This window comes from Lynx rufus, unplaced genomic scaffold (genome assembly GCF_022079265.1).
Source record: "Lynx rufus isolate CCGP_SWC_20201006 ecotype Redwood Valley unplaced genomic scaffold, mLynRuf1.p SCAF_2, whole genome shotgun sequence".
NCBI lineage: Eukaryota > Metazoa > Chordata > Mammalia > Carnivora > Felidae > Lynx > Lynx rufus.
This window is the reverse complement of record NW_025814834.1, coordinates 218,882,916-218,897,074: the sequence shown is the minus strand read 5'-3', so window position 1 is coordinate 218,897,074 and position 14,159 is coordinate 218,882,916. Positions and strand designations below refer to the sequence as shown.

At 58.9% G+C, this 14,159-nt stretch overlaps 1 protein-coding gene across 8 annotated transcripts in view; it reads left to right on the top strand.

The window, feature by feature from the left end:
- KCNAB2 (potassium voltage-gated channel subfamily A regulatory beta subunit 2) overlaps positions 1-14,159 on the top strand; it is an 84,620-nt gene that overhangs the window by 64,340 nt on the left and 6,121 nt on the right. For 7 of the 8 annotated variants that reach the window (XR_006962693.1, XM_047083319.1, XM_047083318.1 and 4 more), the window contains 6 exons: positions 2,214-2,293; positions 5,031-5,075; positions 7,048-7,092; positions 7,800-7,843; positions 8,850-8,936; positions 12,642-12,727. Coding sequence is in view for 7 of the 8 variants with exons in the window: in XM_047083319.1 (XP_046939275.1) it covers positions 2,214-2,293; positions 5,031-5,075; positions 7,048-7,092; positions 7,800-7,843; positions 8,850-8,936; positions 12,642-12,727 (387 nt within the window). In the remaining variant the exon portion in view is untranslated. The remainder of the gene's footprint in view (positions 1-2,213; positions 2,294-5,030; positions 5,076-7,047; positions 7,093-7,799; positions 7,844-8,849; positions 8,937-12,641; positions 12,728-14,159) is intronic. The other variant, XM_047083323.1, reaches the window with a different exon arrangement.

The window sequence follows — 14,159 nt, the reverse complement described above, 5'->3', positions numbered from 1 at the left end:
CAGAGCCTGGGATTCTGCATTTGTGATGCTGATGCTGCTGGTCTGTGGACCGCACGTTGCTCAGGTAGAGTGTTGGAGGCAAGGACAGAAGTGGAGAGAGTCAGGGGCTACCACAGAAACCCAGCCGAGGGCATTCTGGCTTGGACCAGATGGCTGCAGTGGAGGTGGGCAGGGGGGTCCAATTTTAGATCAGCTTCAAGGGGGAGCTGGAAGGACCGGCCAAAGGTTCTGATGCTGGAGTAAGAGAAAGCTGGGCAAGGAGGAGGCCCAGGTGTTGGACCTGCGCACAGGAAGGACAAGACACAGCAAGCTGCCCTCCTTCTATCACCCCCCTCCACCTACTCTCCCCCTTCCCGCCTGACAAACTCCTAACCATCCTTCAAAACCCAGCCGTGTAAATCCTGACCCACACTACAACATGGAGGAACCTTAAAGGCACCAAGCTAATGAGATAAGCCAGCCAGTCACAGAAAGACCAACACTGTGAGACTCCACTCATATGGGGTAACTAGGGGAGTCAAAATTATAGAAACGGAGAATAGATGGGTGGGCACCAAGGGGCTGGGGGGGGAGGGAGGCATGGAAAGTTAGTGTGTCAGAGAACAGAGTTTCTGTTTGGGGAGATGAGAAAGTTCTGGAAGTGGGCGGGGGTGATGGCCGTACAACATGCATGTACTTAATGTCACAGAACTGTATACTAAAAAGGTTAAAGTGGTAAATTTTATGTTATGCATATTTGACCACAGTTTTTAAATCGTTTTAGCTAATTTGGGTTGATTTCCAAGATGTAGCGTGAGAAGAGCAGAGAGCAGAATATCCACAGTGGGCAGTGTCTGAAGTCTCAAAATACAAGCCCTGGCCCTGAGTCACCTCGGCTCAGAACCCTCCCCAGGAGGCAGCGTCCCCCCCAAACCGTCTGTATAACCCTGCCGGGGCCCAGCGCCGGGTGCTCTCCCGGGCAGAGCTCGGGCGGCTTGGTGGGACGCACCCCGGAAACGTCTGGATGAAGACAAGACGAACTGGTGAGGGAGCCTGCTGTGCCTGGAGCGCTGAAGAGCAAGAAAGGGACCCCCGGGGTGGAGAGAGATGCACGGGGGTCTGGGGGAGGCTCCGGGAGGGCTGCCGGTGGATCCAAAAAATCCTCCGCGGACAGCCTGACCACCCCCCGGGCTTTCTGACTCAAACGACAGCTGCTGACTGATGGCAGTTAGCTTTGGCCTGCTCAGTATCAGAAATATTTGGGGTTCCTTGCCCACGTTTGAAAAATCAGGAAATTTTTACCACCCCCAAATTCCCTGGATCTCTGGCTTCTCTTGAAAAAAATCAAGGAGTGTGGTCACGCTGAGCTGCCTTCCCAGGGGCAGAGACAGAGTGTGGGTTCCCCACCGGCCACCGGCCTCACCCTCCATACCTGTCCGGCCCTTGGGGCTTCTGAGTCCGGGATGGAGAGAATCTCTGCGAACCCGAATGTGGCTGGCTGTTCATCCTACGGGTTTTGAGGGTTGTGGAGTGTTACCGAGCCCACCCTGGGCAGCTGGGGACGCAGGCTCGGCTCCCTCTCAAAGGGACACCTGCGCTGTCCAGAGGACCGGCAGAGTTCTCCGCTGCAGCGTGGGGGGGCTGCTGACGGCAGGGGGGCCTCCCCCGGCTGCTCGAGCCTCACCCCCACTCCCAGTGGGTCACTGCTGCTGAAGCGCGAGCTCATACTTAGACCAGCCCGGGCAGCAAACTCTGGCCTCCCGTGAGGCCAGCGTGCCCGCCGGCTCAGGGTGGCATTGCCTCCACCTGCAGACAGTAGTAACATCATCCTCGTGCGGTTGCTGGGAAGGAATCGGGCACGCGGCCACAGGACACGTCGTAGCCGTAGCTTTAAAAACGTATTCATTTCCTACCCCACCCCCGGATCTATCGCCCTCCTATCGGGGGGCTGTGTTCAACCCGGTATAGGTGCTAAGCTTTGCGATGACCCGACAGACAAGAGTCCCGCTTACATGAAACTCGCAACCCATAAGCTGTTCCTTCTTGCGGGTCCGCTGCTGAGAGCTGCCTCCACGCCTGTCCCGCGGCAGGAGAGGCCGAGCGGAGCCCCGGGTGCAGGGCCTGGACGCCCAGGGGACCCCCCCAGCCACGAGGCGATGCCCTGGAACCCCAGGCACGCCCCCCAGCCTGGCAGGACAGGGCTGTGCACTAGCAGCCTGGCTTTCTCATTTCAGATAGCAGAGCAGCTGATGACCTTGGCCTACGACAATGGCATCAACCTCTTCGATACTGCAGAAGTCTACGCGGCGGGCAAGTACGTGTCTTTTCTCGTGGGGAAAGTGTGGCGCAGGCCGCGGCTTCCCTGGAAAGAGCCAGAGCTGCTGGTACTCCGGTCCTTGCTCCCAAACGCCCACAAATGGGCCTCCCACTCTGCCTGCTTTGCTAAAGTCTAAGTGGCTTCAGAAGGTGTTGTTTTCATGGGGCCAGAATTGCAGAACACTGGGACACCGGTCACTTACTAAACTCCCCATGTATCCAAACACAGAGAGGACCACAGTCCCTCTGGTGCCTGAGATGCTGTGCTGGGCCAGAGCCTGATTAAGCTGTCGTCCGTCCCCCGCGCTCCTGCGGCCAGCGCCACATGCCTGACATTCCCACGTCTTAATGGTACAGTGAGGGCTGCAGGGAACGGCAGGGCCTCTCGAGCTGGGGGGAGCAGAGTCTGGCCAGCCGAGCACTGTAGGAAGCACTTCCCATCTTGGCAGTGAACTTCCCTACTCAATTATGTAAAAGCCCTCTTCAGCCAAGGCTGCTGGCTTCAGTTTTAAAGACTAGCTGTAATCAAATCATCCACTCTCCTGCATCGGGTTTCCAAAAGTCAGCTTTTGTTTGTGAAGTCATCTGTTGGCTCTCTGTTCGTCCTCCCTCTGGCCCCTCCTGCCTGGGGCGAGCCAAGTTCCCATCAGCTGGGTCGGCTGCAGCCTGGCTGCCTGTGCACCGTGGCTGCGGCGGGGCCAGCACCTGCCTTGAGGGCTCTGGGTTCTTACCTGCGGCTTGAGTTGGGGCCCAGAGCTCTGAGAATCAGGGACCCAGCAGGGCGTTTTCTCAAGTCTCAACCCAGGGTCTGAGGATCTGACAGCCCCAGGAACCTGCACTGGGACCCCCAGATCTCCTCAGTCCCTGTCAGCAGCCCTCTGCCCGCACCCCCCCCCCGGTGCTACAGCCCCCTCCTAACCCCTCCCTGCTGGCAGCTTCTTCCCATCAAAGTGAAATGCTTTCCAGACAGATGAACCAAGCAAAGGGTCAGAGGTAGAAAAGCCCGATGCGGATGCCAGGCCCGCAGGCGTTCCCTGGCCCTGCTCCTGTCTTGGTTTCGCTGCCCATGAGAGCACGCGGGAGACAGCTCCAGGCGGCCTTCTCGGGCTCCAGATGGCCTGGCCCCCGTGGACAAGCCTTGCACACCCCACTCCACAGCCGCCACACTCCCTGTGTCCCTGTCTTCACTCCCCCCAAAGAACTGGACACCCAGGGCTGGCATAGCAGGGCAAACGCACTGGGTATCTGGCAGCCTCAGGGCCTCTCGGAGCCCCTTGCCGGCAGCCGGGGACTCAGAGCAGCTTCCGGTGGGTTATTGTTACCCCTGGAGCCCACTGCCCTCGTCCTGTCCTCCTCTCCTCCGCACGCCTCTGCGGCTCCTTCTCAGTCCAGCCCTCAGTCCCATCAGTGGCATGGTGCCAGCAGTGACCCACACGGGAAGCAAGGGACAGGCCAGAAGAAGCTGTTCTGGGGGGGTTGGGGGGGCTGCCGGGCTCCTCCGGTGGCTTCTGGGCCAGGCACTGTCCCTCTTGCTAACCAGAATGCCAAGCACATATTTTGCTGAGCCCCCTGCTTCTTATGCTGATGCTAATTTGGGCGCTTACCAGAGAGCTGCAGGATTTCTGTACCCGCTCCACCACCACCCCCCCACCCCAGCCCCAAGCAGATGTCAGGCTTCCCAAATGCAGGGCCACAAGAATTCACAGCCACAAGCAACAGGCTTTGATTAGCCGATGCTCTACAGCTCCTGCAACCCCAGGACCACTCCTCATTTTTCTCCCTTCCTCCTTTCCTCATCTTTTGTCCCACAAATGAGGGGCCAAGGAATAAAAGGAAGAGGCCCAGGGCTGAGTGAATTTCTGTACATCTTGACCATGAATGACGAGCATTCAGAATGTATGCTGAACAGCTTGCAAATTAGAGCCCATTATTTCTGAGTGGATGACTCAGGCGCTTTTATAATTGGAATGTAGCACTGGGTATGGATCATTCTCCGTCTGTTGTTTTTACTCAGAAACATTTCGCTACAAGCAGAAAGTTCTTAAAAGTTAAGCCAGCGCTACAGTGCCAGGCAAGGCTGGAACAGCCCCGCCCGTGACCCCCGCTAGCCCAGGTTTGGTGCAGGGCCAGAGTGACGCCAAAAAGAACAGAGAGCAGTCCTCATGGCGTTTGTCTCTTTAGCGTTCAAAAGCAAGAAACAAGAGAGATGCACGCACCCACACACGTGAGCACGCACACACGCATGCACCCTGCCGGAAATTCAGCCCCTGGCCCTGAATACATGTTGATCGTCTCTGAAAAGAGAGGATGCACTTGATGAATAATTTACCTTTTTAAAAAATATATATACACTTCTCTGGAAACTTCACCCACGGAACGTTGCCAAACATCTTCCCCGGTGAATTTCCAGCAGGCCAGGGAAATGGGATACGGCAGGCCTCGCCAACAGGACATCAGCTCCTTCCTTCTCTGTGAGAGCTGGAGCCGTCTGCTCGTACAGGCTCCTGCAGGGGCACCGCTCACGGCCACCTTCATGGGGGGTGACAGCCGCTCGCAGTCTCTCTCCTCGTTCTGGAATGAAGTGTCCAAGGCAGGGCGAGCATGAACAGCCTGGCTCTCTGGCCCCAGTGGCGTTTCCATAGAGGGGACCAAGTGGCCCGTCGTCATGGTAGGGGCGAGGTTTAACGTTTTTGTCGCGCTGTAATGAAATCCCCGTATCTCGGTCTTTCTTGCAGGGCTGAAGTGGTATTAGGAAACATCATCAAGAAGAAGGGATGGAGGTAATTACCCTGTTCTCTCTGTGGTCAGTGTCCAGGGCGCACACGGGGAAAAGCGTGGAAAAGGCAGGTGGGAGGGAGGAGGGCACCGTGAGGGACAGATGCGTGCTGGGTCCTGGGCGAGCTCCGGCTAGGGCCCCGAAGCTGCTCTTTCCTATTGCCCAGTGGAGTGCTCAGTGAGGCCTCATTGGCCCTTGGGCAGCCGGCCAGTCCTTCGAAAGCCTGGAACTTCTCAGAACTGTTCTCACTGGGCAGGGGAGAATATTCCAGCCCCGGGCTGCCTCCAGGGGTAGAGAGCATTCACACTGTGGTGGGGGGTGCTGCGGTGAGGCCGGAAGCTTCGGCTGAGTCACCAAGTGAGGTGCCAAACTCCGTTCCCCAAGACCAGAGGCATCTCTGCTTGAGGGGGGAGTCGAGCGGGGTGAGGGGGGGTAATCCTTGTGCCCCTGACTCTGCCCCTCTGCCTCTGATCTCTACCTCTGGTCCAGCAGGGATTCAGGGGGCCAGGGAACTAGGTTGCGCTCTGATTTGTGTCAGGCCAAAAAGATCTGGACATGAGGACTTCCCAGACGGCCCGGGTAAGGCAGAGGGTATAGCCACTGAGGAGAGGGACATCCTTCTCCGGACTTGGACTCCACCCTTTGCCACTGGCCCTACCTGTAAAGGGACCACGTCTGGCCTCCCTGGCAGGGCTGTCCTGAGGCTCGAGGGCCTGAGTCTGTCAAACGGCTGGCCAGCTAAGGGCTGCACATCACACTTGTCTGGGGAGTGGTGGCCCTTGTGGCTGGGGTCCCCCCACAAGGCGTTCAGAAGCCTGAGGGTTCCACCCTCCCCAGGACAGACAGGGCTGGGCACTCGCCTGCACTTGGGGGCCCCTTGAGGCCTGCATGTGTTTATTTTCAGAAACAGCAGAAGCTGTTGTAAAGCTGCCCCCCCCACCCCACCCCACCCCATCCCACCCCCCACCCCCCCACCCCCCCCCAGCAAGTGCAAAACCCCCTGGGGACAGATGACAGACACCCTTCCTCTTGTCCCAACCGAGCTGTTTGTTTCTTCTCGGCTCTAATTCATCACAGAATTCCTCCTCACACTGTAATAAAGGAAATCGCATGTATTCGTGGGTCCCCTGAATAGGTCTTAGCTGAATACCTCGGGAAATGCATATCCGGTCACCCCCCTGCCTGGAGACGGAGCTCAAGGGGACCACAGCTTCTGACTTTGAGGAGCTATTTCCTGAGCAGCCCCCCTGCTTCCAAGGGAGGAAAACACAACCACAGGGGACACGGGCACCCCCTCCCCTGGGAAGGGTCTTGATGAGATGTGGCCTGGAGGGGCCATCCTTATCCCTGCTCATCCCTCCAGGACCAAACAGGTGTCAGCTCCTGCCTCTTGTGGATTCACAGCAGGAGGCCCGAATCTATTCCTTTCCCTCGGGGCTTTCCATCACCCCACACACCAGCTCCCTCACACCCCGGGTCCTGCGCCACCCACCTGTCTCTCCCTCCGGATGCCCCAGGCTCTCCCCAAGGCCGTCCCGCAAACCGCTTTCTGAAAGCCTGTCTCCGGCCTGTAGGGGAAGAGCCAGGCTGCTTGGCCCCCTCGCCTTCGGCATCCCCACTGGAGCCCCTCCTTCTGCTGCAGCCCCTGCACTGACCTCCTGGGAGCGTGCTCCCTGCACCCCCCAGTGTGTGTCCTGCTCTGGGCTCTGGTCTGGTGCGTGAGACTCCATCCCCACCCCCGGCCCCCACTGCCCAACTTCAAGATGAGTTAGTTGCGTCTGTGGCTTGTCTCCTGGCTCGGCGGGGAGCCCCAGGACCCCGGGCTCGCACCCGGCAAACATGAAATGATCTCGAAGCACCCATTTCACACCCCGTGCTCCCAGATGAGAAGGGTGTTTAGGACCCTCTTTGTAAACTGAACACACCCCTCCCCACCCCAGCTACGTCCAGTAACACCCCTCTTCTTCTGTTCGCAGACGGTCCAGCCTGGTCATCACCACCAAGATCTTCTGGGGAGGAAAGTAGGTGCAGCGCAGGCATGCTCCCGGCCGGGGTCAGGGGTCAGCAGCCACGGCCCCGAATCGGGGGGCTCTCCCGGGGCGGGGGGTGTTGTGCAGCCGTCTGCCCCGGCCGGTGCCCAGCCCCACTGAGGGACATCAAGTCCCGGAAAAGCAGCTTCGGCTGAGTTGCCTTTTACTCAAACCGTGTTTCATTTGTATTTTTTACCTTCATGGGCTTGGTTTTTGTTTGTTTGGTTTTTTTTTTTTCTTTTTCTGATTACAGGGGTAACATCCCCAAAACTCTGGGAAACCCAGAAAATTCGTGAACTGTCTCAACCACGTGCCACCTTCCCTGGCCACAGACCACCCCTGCCCGTTTCCAGCGGTCTGGCCCCTCATTGTCTCTAGGGCCGGACCAAATCGGCTTCCTAGGAGTTATAAATACGATTCATTCTTCACTTAAAAAAAAAAATCTAAGCAAAACAGAAGGGCCGATTGGAACCCAGAGACCCCTCCCCCTGCATCCACCCCCACTCCCCCAGGCCGGCCGGGCAGCGCCCCTCCTCCTGGCTGCATGAACGCACCCCTGGAGCCTGTCGTTTGTCTCCCAAGTGGAATCAGATGCACGTGGCACTCACTGACCTACTTTTCTTGGCCTAACGTTGCATCATGAACATTTCCCCCAAAACCGCTTGCAACATCACACACGCTGTTGTGCTGTTTTTCAGAGCGGAGACCGAGAGGGGCCTTTCCAGGAAGCACATAATAGAAGGTGAGGGAGGCGCGCTGGCCCCACACGGCCCCTGAACCCACGGAGCCTCCTGCAGATGCCCAAGTGAAGGACACAGAGTGCCCCCGCCCACCAGCCACACGCGCAGGCCTAGGCCTGGAGATGCCCCGCGCTCTGGTCCCACCCTCTCCTTCCACCCAGCCTCCGCGTCACCAGAGCAGGGCACCACCGCCTTCAGATGGGCATTGTGGTCCTGGGGAAGACAAGACAGGCCTGGGCCGGGCCCCATGCTGACTGGTGGTCCTGAGCAAGGGACATCACTTCCCCAAGCCTCTGTGGCAACATCTGTAAAATGGGTGTGGGAAGAGTGGCCACCTCTGGGATTTGGGGGAGGACTGGGAAGAGCCCAGGAAAGGTGCGTGTCAGACACAGCCAGGCGCTCCGTGCACAAGTGAGAGAGAGAGAGAGAGAGAGAGAGAGAGGCAGGGAGGGGGGGAGGGAGAGAGAGGGGTCGGGTAGGCTGTCCCGCTTATCCTATACTTGTGTCGTCTTTGTGCCTTTTTCCACCTGGGCTCCCAGATGATACACCCGTCCCTTTAAGAATCACACGATTAGGGGGGCTTTGCTGCGGCCCCCGCAGCCCCAGCACTTCTCTGTGCGGCTCTGCTCTGAGCCCTTGCTCAGCGCTCACTGGTGATCTGTGCCTTTGGTGCGTGGACAGGGGTGCAGCTCCCACTCCGTGCCGGAGAACCTGGCTCTCCCCGTCACCACGTGGGCCCCCAGGGCGTGCAGGAGGGCACCCCTTCGTGCAGTCACAGAGCATTGGCCTGTGGACCCGATCACACGGCCCCCCGCTTTGGGGCGTGCACCCACTTAGGTCCTGGCTCTTCTTCACCTCCGGTGGCACCTGCCCACATGTGTCCCCACGCCGTGTGACGGCTCCGGGTGCCTGGGACCTCTTGCTCCCTGTGCCGCACGCAGGTGCGCGGGTGAGGGCCCAGCAGCGTCAGTGAAGATGGTGACCACCCCTCCTGACTCCTCCCCCCAGGTCTGAAAGCCTCGCTGGAGCGGCTGCAGTTGGAGTACGTGGATGTGGTGTTTGCCAACCGCCCGGACCCCAACACGCCCATGGAAGGTGGGTTCTCCGCGGGGCACCCAGGCCTCCCGGCTGCTGGGGGCGGGCGGGGCGGGGGGGCCTGGCACCTCCAGGCGGAGTCCCCGAGTCCCCGTCCTGGCCTTGGGTCCATATGCACCTGATCCGTGCGGGCTCTACGCCCCCTCCCGGGTTCAGAACCGAGTGGAATGTTCTCTCCTCTCAGCTCTTGCTATTTCGTAGCTAAATGAAGTCACGATATGATGGCTGTTTGCAACTGCTGTGTTCTTTTCAGTCATACTCCCGTTCTGCCGGGAGGTTTTAGGGGCCTCCTGCTCTGAGAGATAAATTGTTACTTAGAGGAGAAAAAAAAAAAAAAGCGCGGTGCTTTGAAAAGCAGTTTTGGTTTCTTTGCGCGTATTTATTCTTTCCTCTCCCGCCATCTCCGCCCTCCCATCACCCCCCCCCCCCTTCCTGCTTCAGGCTCCTCATTTGTGCTTTGCTGCTTCAGGGATTTGGAAAATGAAGTTGTGTTCAAGTTATTTTTTCTTCATTTGTTTCTATATATACCGAGCACGCATGCGTGTATATATTTGCGTGTGGGGTCTGTGTGGTCTGTTTGCTTTTTGTCTTTTCGTTTTTTTGTCTTTAAACAAAACGAGTATTCTGGGAAGATTTGTGCGTCCCCTCCCCACGCTCTCTGTCATACCGCGCCTGTCCGTGTTCCCACAGCTATAAACTCTGGTCTCTTTAAATCTTTCTTTATCACCAGGGGACCCATTTAGTTCCTCCAAGTCAAGGACATTCATCATAGAAGGTACACAGTACCCTTAGCCCGACTATTGACTCCTGTGTCCGAGCTGCATTTTATGAGACAGTGTTTTTATTTACACTACTCTCTTTCCCCCCAAGACAAACTTCTCCATAAAATGCATAAAGGAAAAATAACGCCCTATGAGAACATCTTGCAAGTGAAGGAAAAGCAAAGCAGTGTGGAGCCCCCGCCCTCACCCCCGCCTGGCCAGCGCTGCCATTTCATTTCTCCTGCCCCCCCCCGCCCCCCGCCCCATGCATGACCCCCCCCCCGCCCTGCCCCCCCAACCCCCCCCCCTGCCTTGCACTGCCGTGATCCTCGAGGCCGGCTGTCTGTCCACCAGGGCTCCTCTTGATTTGAGGATGCTGGGATGGGCGCCTGAAACCTTGACCCTGGATGGTCTGGGAGAGGGTTGGGGAGACCAGGGGCCCACAGGAGTCAACACCGGGGGATCCCTAGAACGAGCGGCCTCCAGCGCGTCTTAACGTTGTAGGTCACGTCTGCTAAGCTCCTGCCTCAATCGGAAGCAAAACACACCGGTGGCCAGCTGCCCCGTCACGGCACGCGGGCTCCTCCACGAGCATCGTGGCTGCGCGTGGTGCTCACGTCCCCTGGGCGGGCTGGGCCACCTGCCGCTCTCGCCCCCTGCCACGCAGCCCCACCCCTCCATCAAAACGCGGTCACTGGCCTCCTTGCACGATACCTACGCGAGCAGGCCAAACCCTGAGACCTGGCGTGGGCTCTGCCTGCCCCCGAGCTAAGGGCCGCCCCAGGGCAGGCCGTGGTCTCCCTGGGAGCCGGGCTGTGTTCCACAGTGGGAGGGCGCCTGCCTGCCAACTGGTGCTGCCACCTGACCCCTCCCATGTATTATTTGTGACGAGGCAGGAGGTACTGTGGGTTCTGGCAGCAGCTGGAAGGATCGGGCCCTCCTGCTGCTGCCGGCCGGCATTAAATATCGAGGTGCAGGACAGTTGTCCCCAGTGGTCCCTGCGTCTGGGGCCGCTGACATTGGCTTGGGCAGAAGCGCAGAGTGCCGGACTCCCGTGTGTGGGCCGTCCACCCAGCCAGCCGTGCCCGGGACCCCTTCTCTCTCAAGCTGGTCGCAGGCTCCGGCGGGCTCCTGCCCCGGTGGCCCGCCCCGCCCCCCAGGCACCCGGCGGACCCCCTCTCTGCATGGAAGAAGGGGTGCTGCAGTGTATCGTGCCATTTCCCGGGTGGGGAGACAGCTGTGCTGAGGGATGAGAGGGAGCCAGGCTGGGGAACGAGGGTGTCCGCTTCCCTCTCCGGCATGTGGGCCGAGGCCGTGGCTGAAAAGAATCGGCCGTTACGCTGCATGGTCACAGGGGACCCTAGGAGCGTTTCTGAGGAAGCCGACAAGGACAGCGGCCAGAAGCCTGAGCTTGGCCTTGGGTGTGGGCAGATATCTTCCCGGGCCCCCCGGGCTTTCCGACAAGAGCTGTCCCCCTTGGCATCGAGTGGTGTGGGCAGTCAAACCGGGCGGCCTGTCGGTGGTCCCTGGGGGTTGGGGCGGGGCTTCGGGCCTCCCTGCCAGCCTCCTCCCGAGGATGGGCAGAGAGGAGCCCAGTCCCCGACCTTGGAAGGAAGGAGAGGGCAGGGGTCGGCCTGAAGGCCTGGAAGCCGAGGTGTGATTTTTCGGGGGCCCTGGGCGTACCTGCCCCAAGACCAACACCCCAGAAGCCCCAGCTACCTTAGCTTTCTACCGAAAGAGGGGACCTCGGCCGAAGGGGCGCTCAGGGACCCGGGATGGGGGCGGGACGACATCCAAAACAGAGGTGCCGTTCTCTGCGGGAGAAGGTGCCCGAGGGTCTGTGCCGTTCAAGGGGGAGCTTGGGTGAACAAAGCCCGCATTCTCCTTCCTTCCTCCGGCTCTCCCACCCCCCTGCCATCTTCAGGGGCCCCCCAGCCCCCCGCCATGTCGGCAGCCGATGAGCAAGCCACCTGGGGAGAGACAGGACTTCCAGGGGTCAAGGTTGCCGCTTCGTTTTGACAGACACTTGTTCTTGAGCCCCCCTTCCTGCCCTGCCTGTGGGAGTGAGACTTGCAAGCACTGTATGGGACCAGCGAGGAGTCTGACGACGCAGCCCTTCTCCCCGCAAAGCTGAGAGACATTTGAGGTCTTTAAATTCGAGGCCAAGTATGTTGTTAACACCACAGCATCCCCGTGGGCTGAAACAGCCTGGTGCGGGAGCAGTAGCGAGACTGTAAGTGGCAGATTTTCATCTCTCAAAAACTTTTTTTTGAGTACTAGGAAGAGTGTATCGTGTAGCTGGGGCGAGGGTCCCTTGCCTGCTCCTGGGCTGGTTTGAGAATCCGGGACGGATACAAACGGGGCTTTCCATGTCCACTTCTGGCTCTTGGGGACACATCTGGAACCGTCCAGGGCCCCACCCTGCCCGCTGTCCGGACGGATGCCATTATTACCTCTCTATTCAGTCCTCCAGATCCCAGGGAGAACCTGGGACACCCCGAAGCCGGGGGGACTCGAAACAGGCAACTTCCTGTTGCCCTCTGCCAATGTGATTCGTCCCCAGACTAGAGATGCGCCCCCCCCCCCCACCATTCCACCGTCTAGAATGACATACTCTGATCTCACCTTTCCCTCCTCTCTCCAATCCGCCATAGAAATGCCACCATCCATCCAGAACCCATTTTTCAAAGATTCCGTAAGACTCGTAACTACTGGGGGAAATTGTTTTCAAGGCCAGCTGCTTGGGCTGTGGTTCCCTTTTTCCTGCGGTCCCTGGAAACCCCAGCCACACCCGACTCTGGAGCCAGGAAGTACATTGCTTGCAAGACATCTTTGCAGCCCCCCACCTCCTGCTCCACCCGTCTTTGCAGAATGTCCCCAGGCTGGGCCCCATGCCCCCGGTCACCCCACCCCCGACCCGCAGTGTCCCCTTCTCTCCCGACAGAGACCGTGCGCGCCATGACCCACGTCATTAACCAGGGGATGGCCATGTACTGGGGCACGTCACGCTGGAGCTCCATGGAGATCATGGTACGGCGACCTCTGGGCATATGTGCGTCCATGGGGTTCCCTGCCCCATTCTAGGGATGAACACCCAGGACTCTGGCTCGTTCAGTGCCATTGGTCCCGATGGCACAGACAACTGGGTACTACAGGGAGGGACAGTATGGTAACCTGTGGCAGCCACATCTGTAGGCAGTGCTCTTAACTTGGATCCCAGCACTGTGTGGCCCTGGACAGATGGCTTCACCTCTCTGAGCCTTGGTTTTCGCACCTGTAGAGCAAGACCGCTAGCATGACCCCCCAGGAGGCTGTTCTGAGGACCGAGAGAACAGTTGCGAAGCTCTTAGCAGAGAACCTAGAGCTCAGCCAGCGCTAAGCAGCAGTAACAGTACCAGCCACTTGCACCCGGCTCTCATGATGCCCCAGCTGCCGTTAGACTTGAGGGCCTCATGCGGACTGACTCCCATTGAGACCTCCCAATGCCCTAGGAGGAAGCGTTGCTGTCACCCTGTTTCTCAGGTGTGGATACGGACGCACAGAGAAGTTAAGTAACACACCCAAGGTCAGCCAGCTCCCTCTGAGGTGGGTCCCCAGGCTGCGTAGCACCCGGCCTGGGCTGCCTCAGAATGTGCGCTGCTGTTGGGAGCCCGGCTTCCATCTCCTAATCCGTCACGTTTCCCACGCTTTCAGGAAAGCATCCCCTTCCTTGTCATTTCCCTCCAGGAGCCATCAGGGACAGAGGACTGCAGATGTCTCTTGGTATCAGGGTATCCCAGAAGGGTCAGCGGGGTGGCGCTGTGCTCCTCAGAGGTTGGAGAGCAGAGGCCTGGGGGTCGGGTCTTCCCAGGACTGGCTCTGAGGCTGACCTGCCACCCCTGCCTCCAGGGCCCTCCCGGCCTCAGCCCTTCCCGTGCCCCTCCTCCCAGAATTCCCCACATCCCGGTATCCTTGGTGGGGGGGGGGGGGTTCTCCTCTAGTGAGCCCCAGATTTCTACTTCATCACAAAAATTAAGCAGAATCTTCAAGTTCAACACAACTCTAGGAGCCTGTGCTTTTAATCAGCCTTTGGCACTCACAGCATTAATGAGTACTTGCTATTTCTCTGAAGCTGCCTGGAGCCAGAACAGGGCTCTCTGAGGTGTCAGTATCCTATTCCCACTTTACAGATGCAAAAACTGAGTCTGAAACCGAAGAGGAAAGGACCTCTCGTGCTGGCAGGCAGGGCTTCCCCAGGAATCTTGTCGGGAGACATCAGCCCTGGCTCACACCCATCCAGTAGGAGCAGAGGGAGAGTCTGCAGAGTCCAGGCCTTGAGCTCCAAGTCCCAGAAATGGGCTGATGCTACGTTTCCTCCTGACGTAGCCTTTTCCTGCCACTGCCACCATCATCCCAGGGCCAGGGCCCTGGAATAATGATCATGATAAAAACAGTTAACACCGTAGCAGGCAGGCACTGCCCT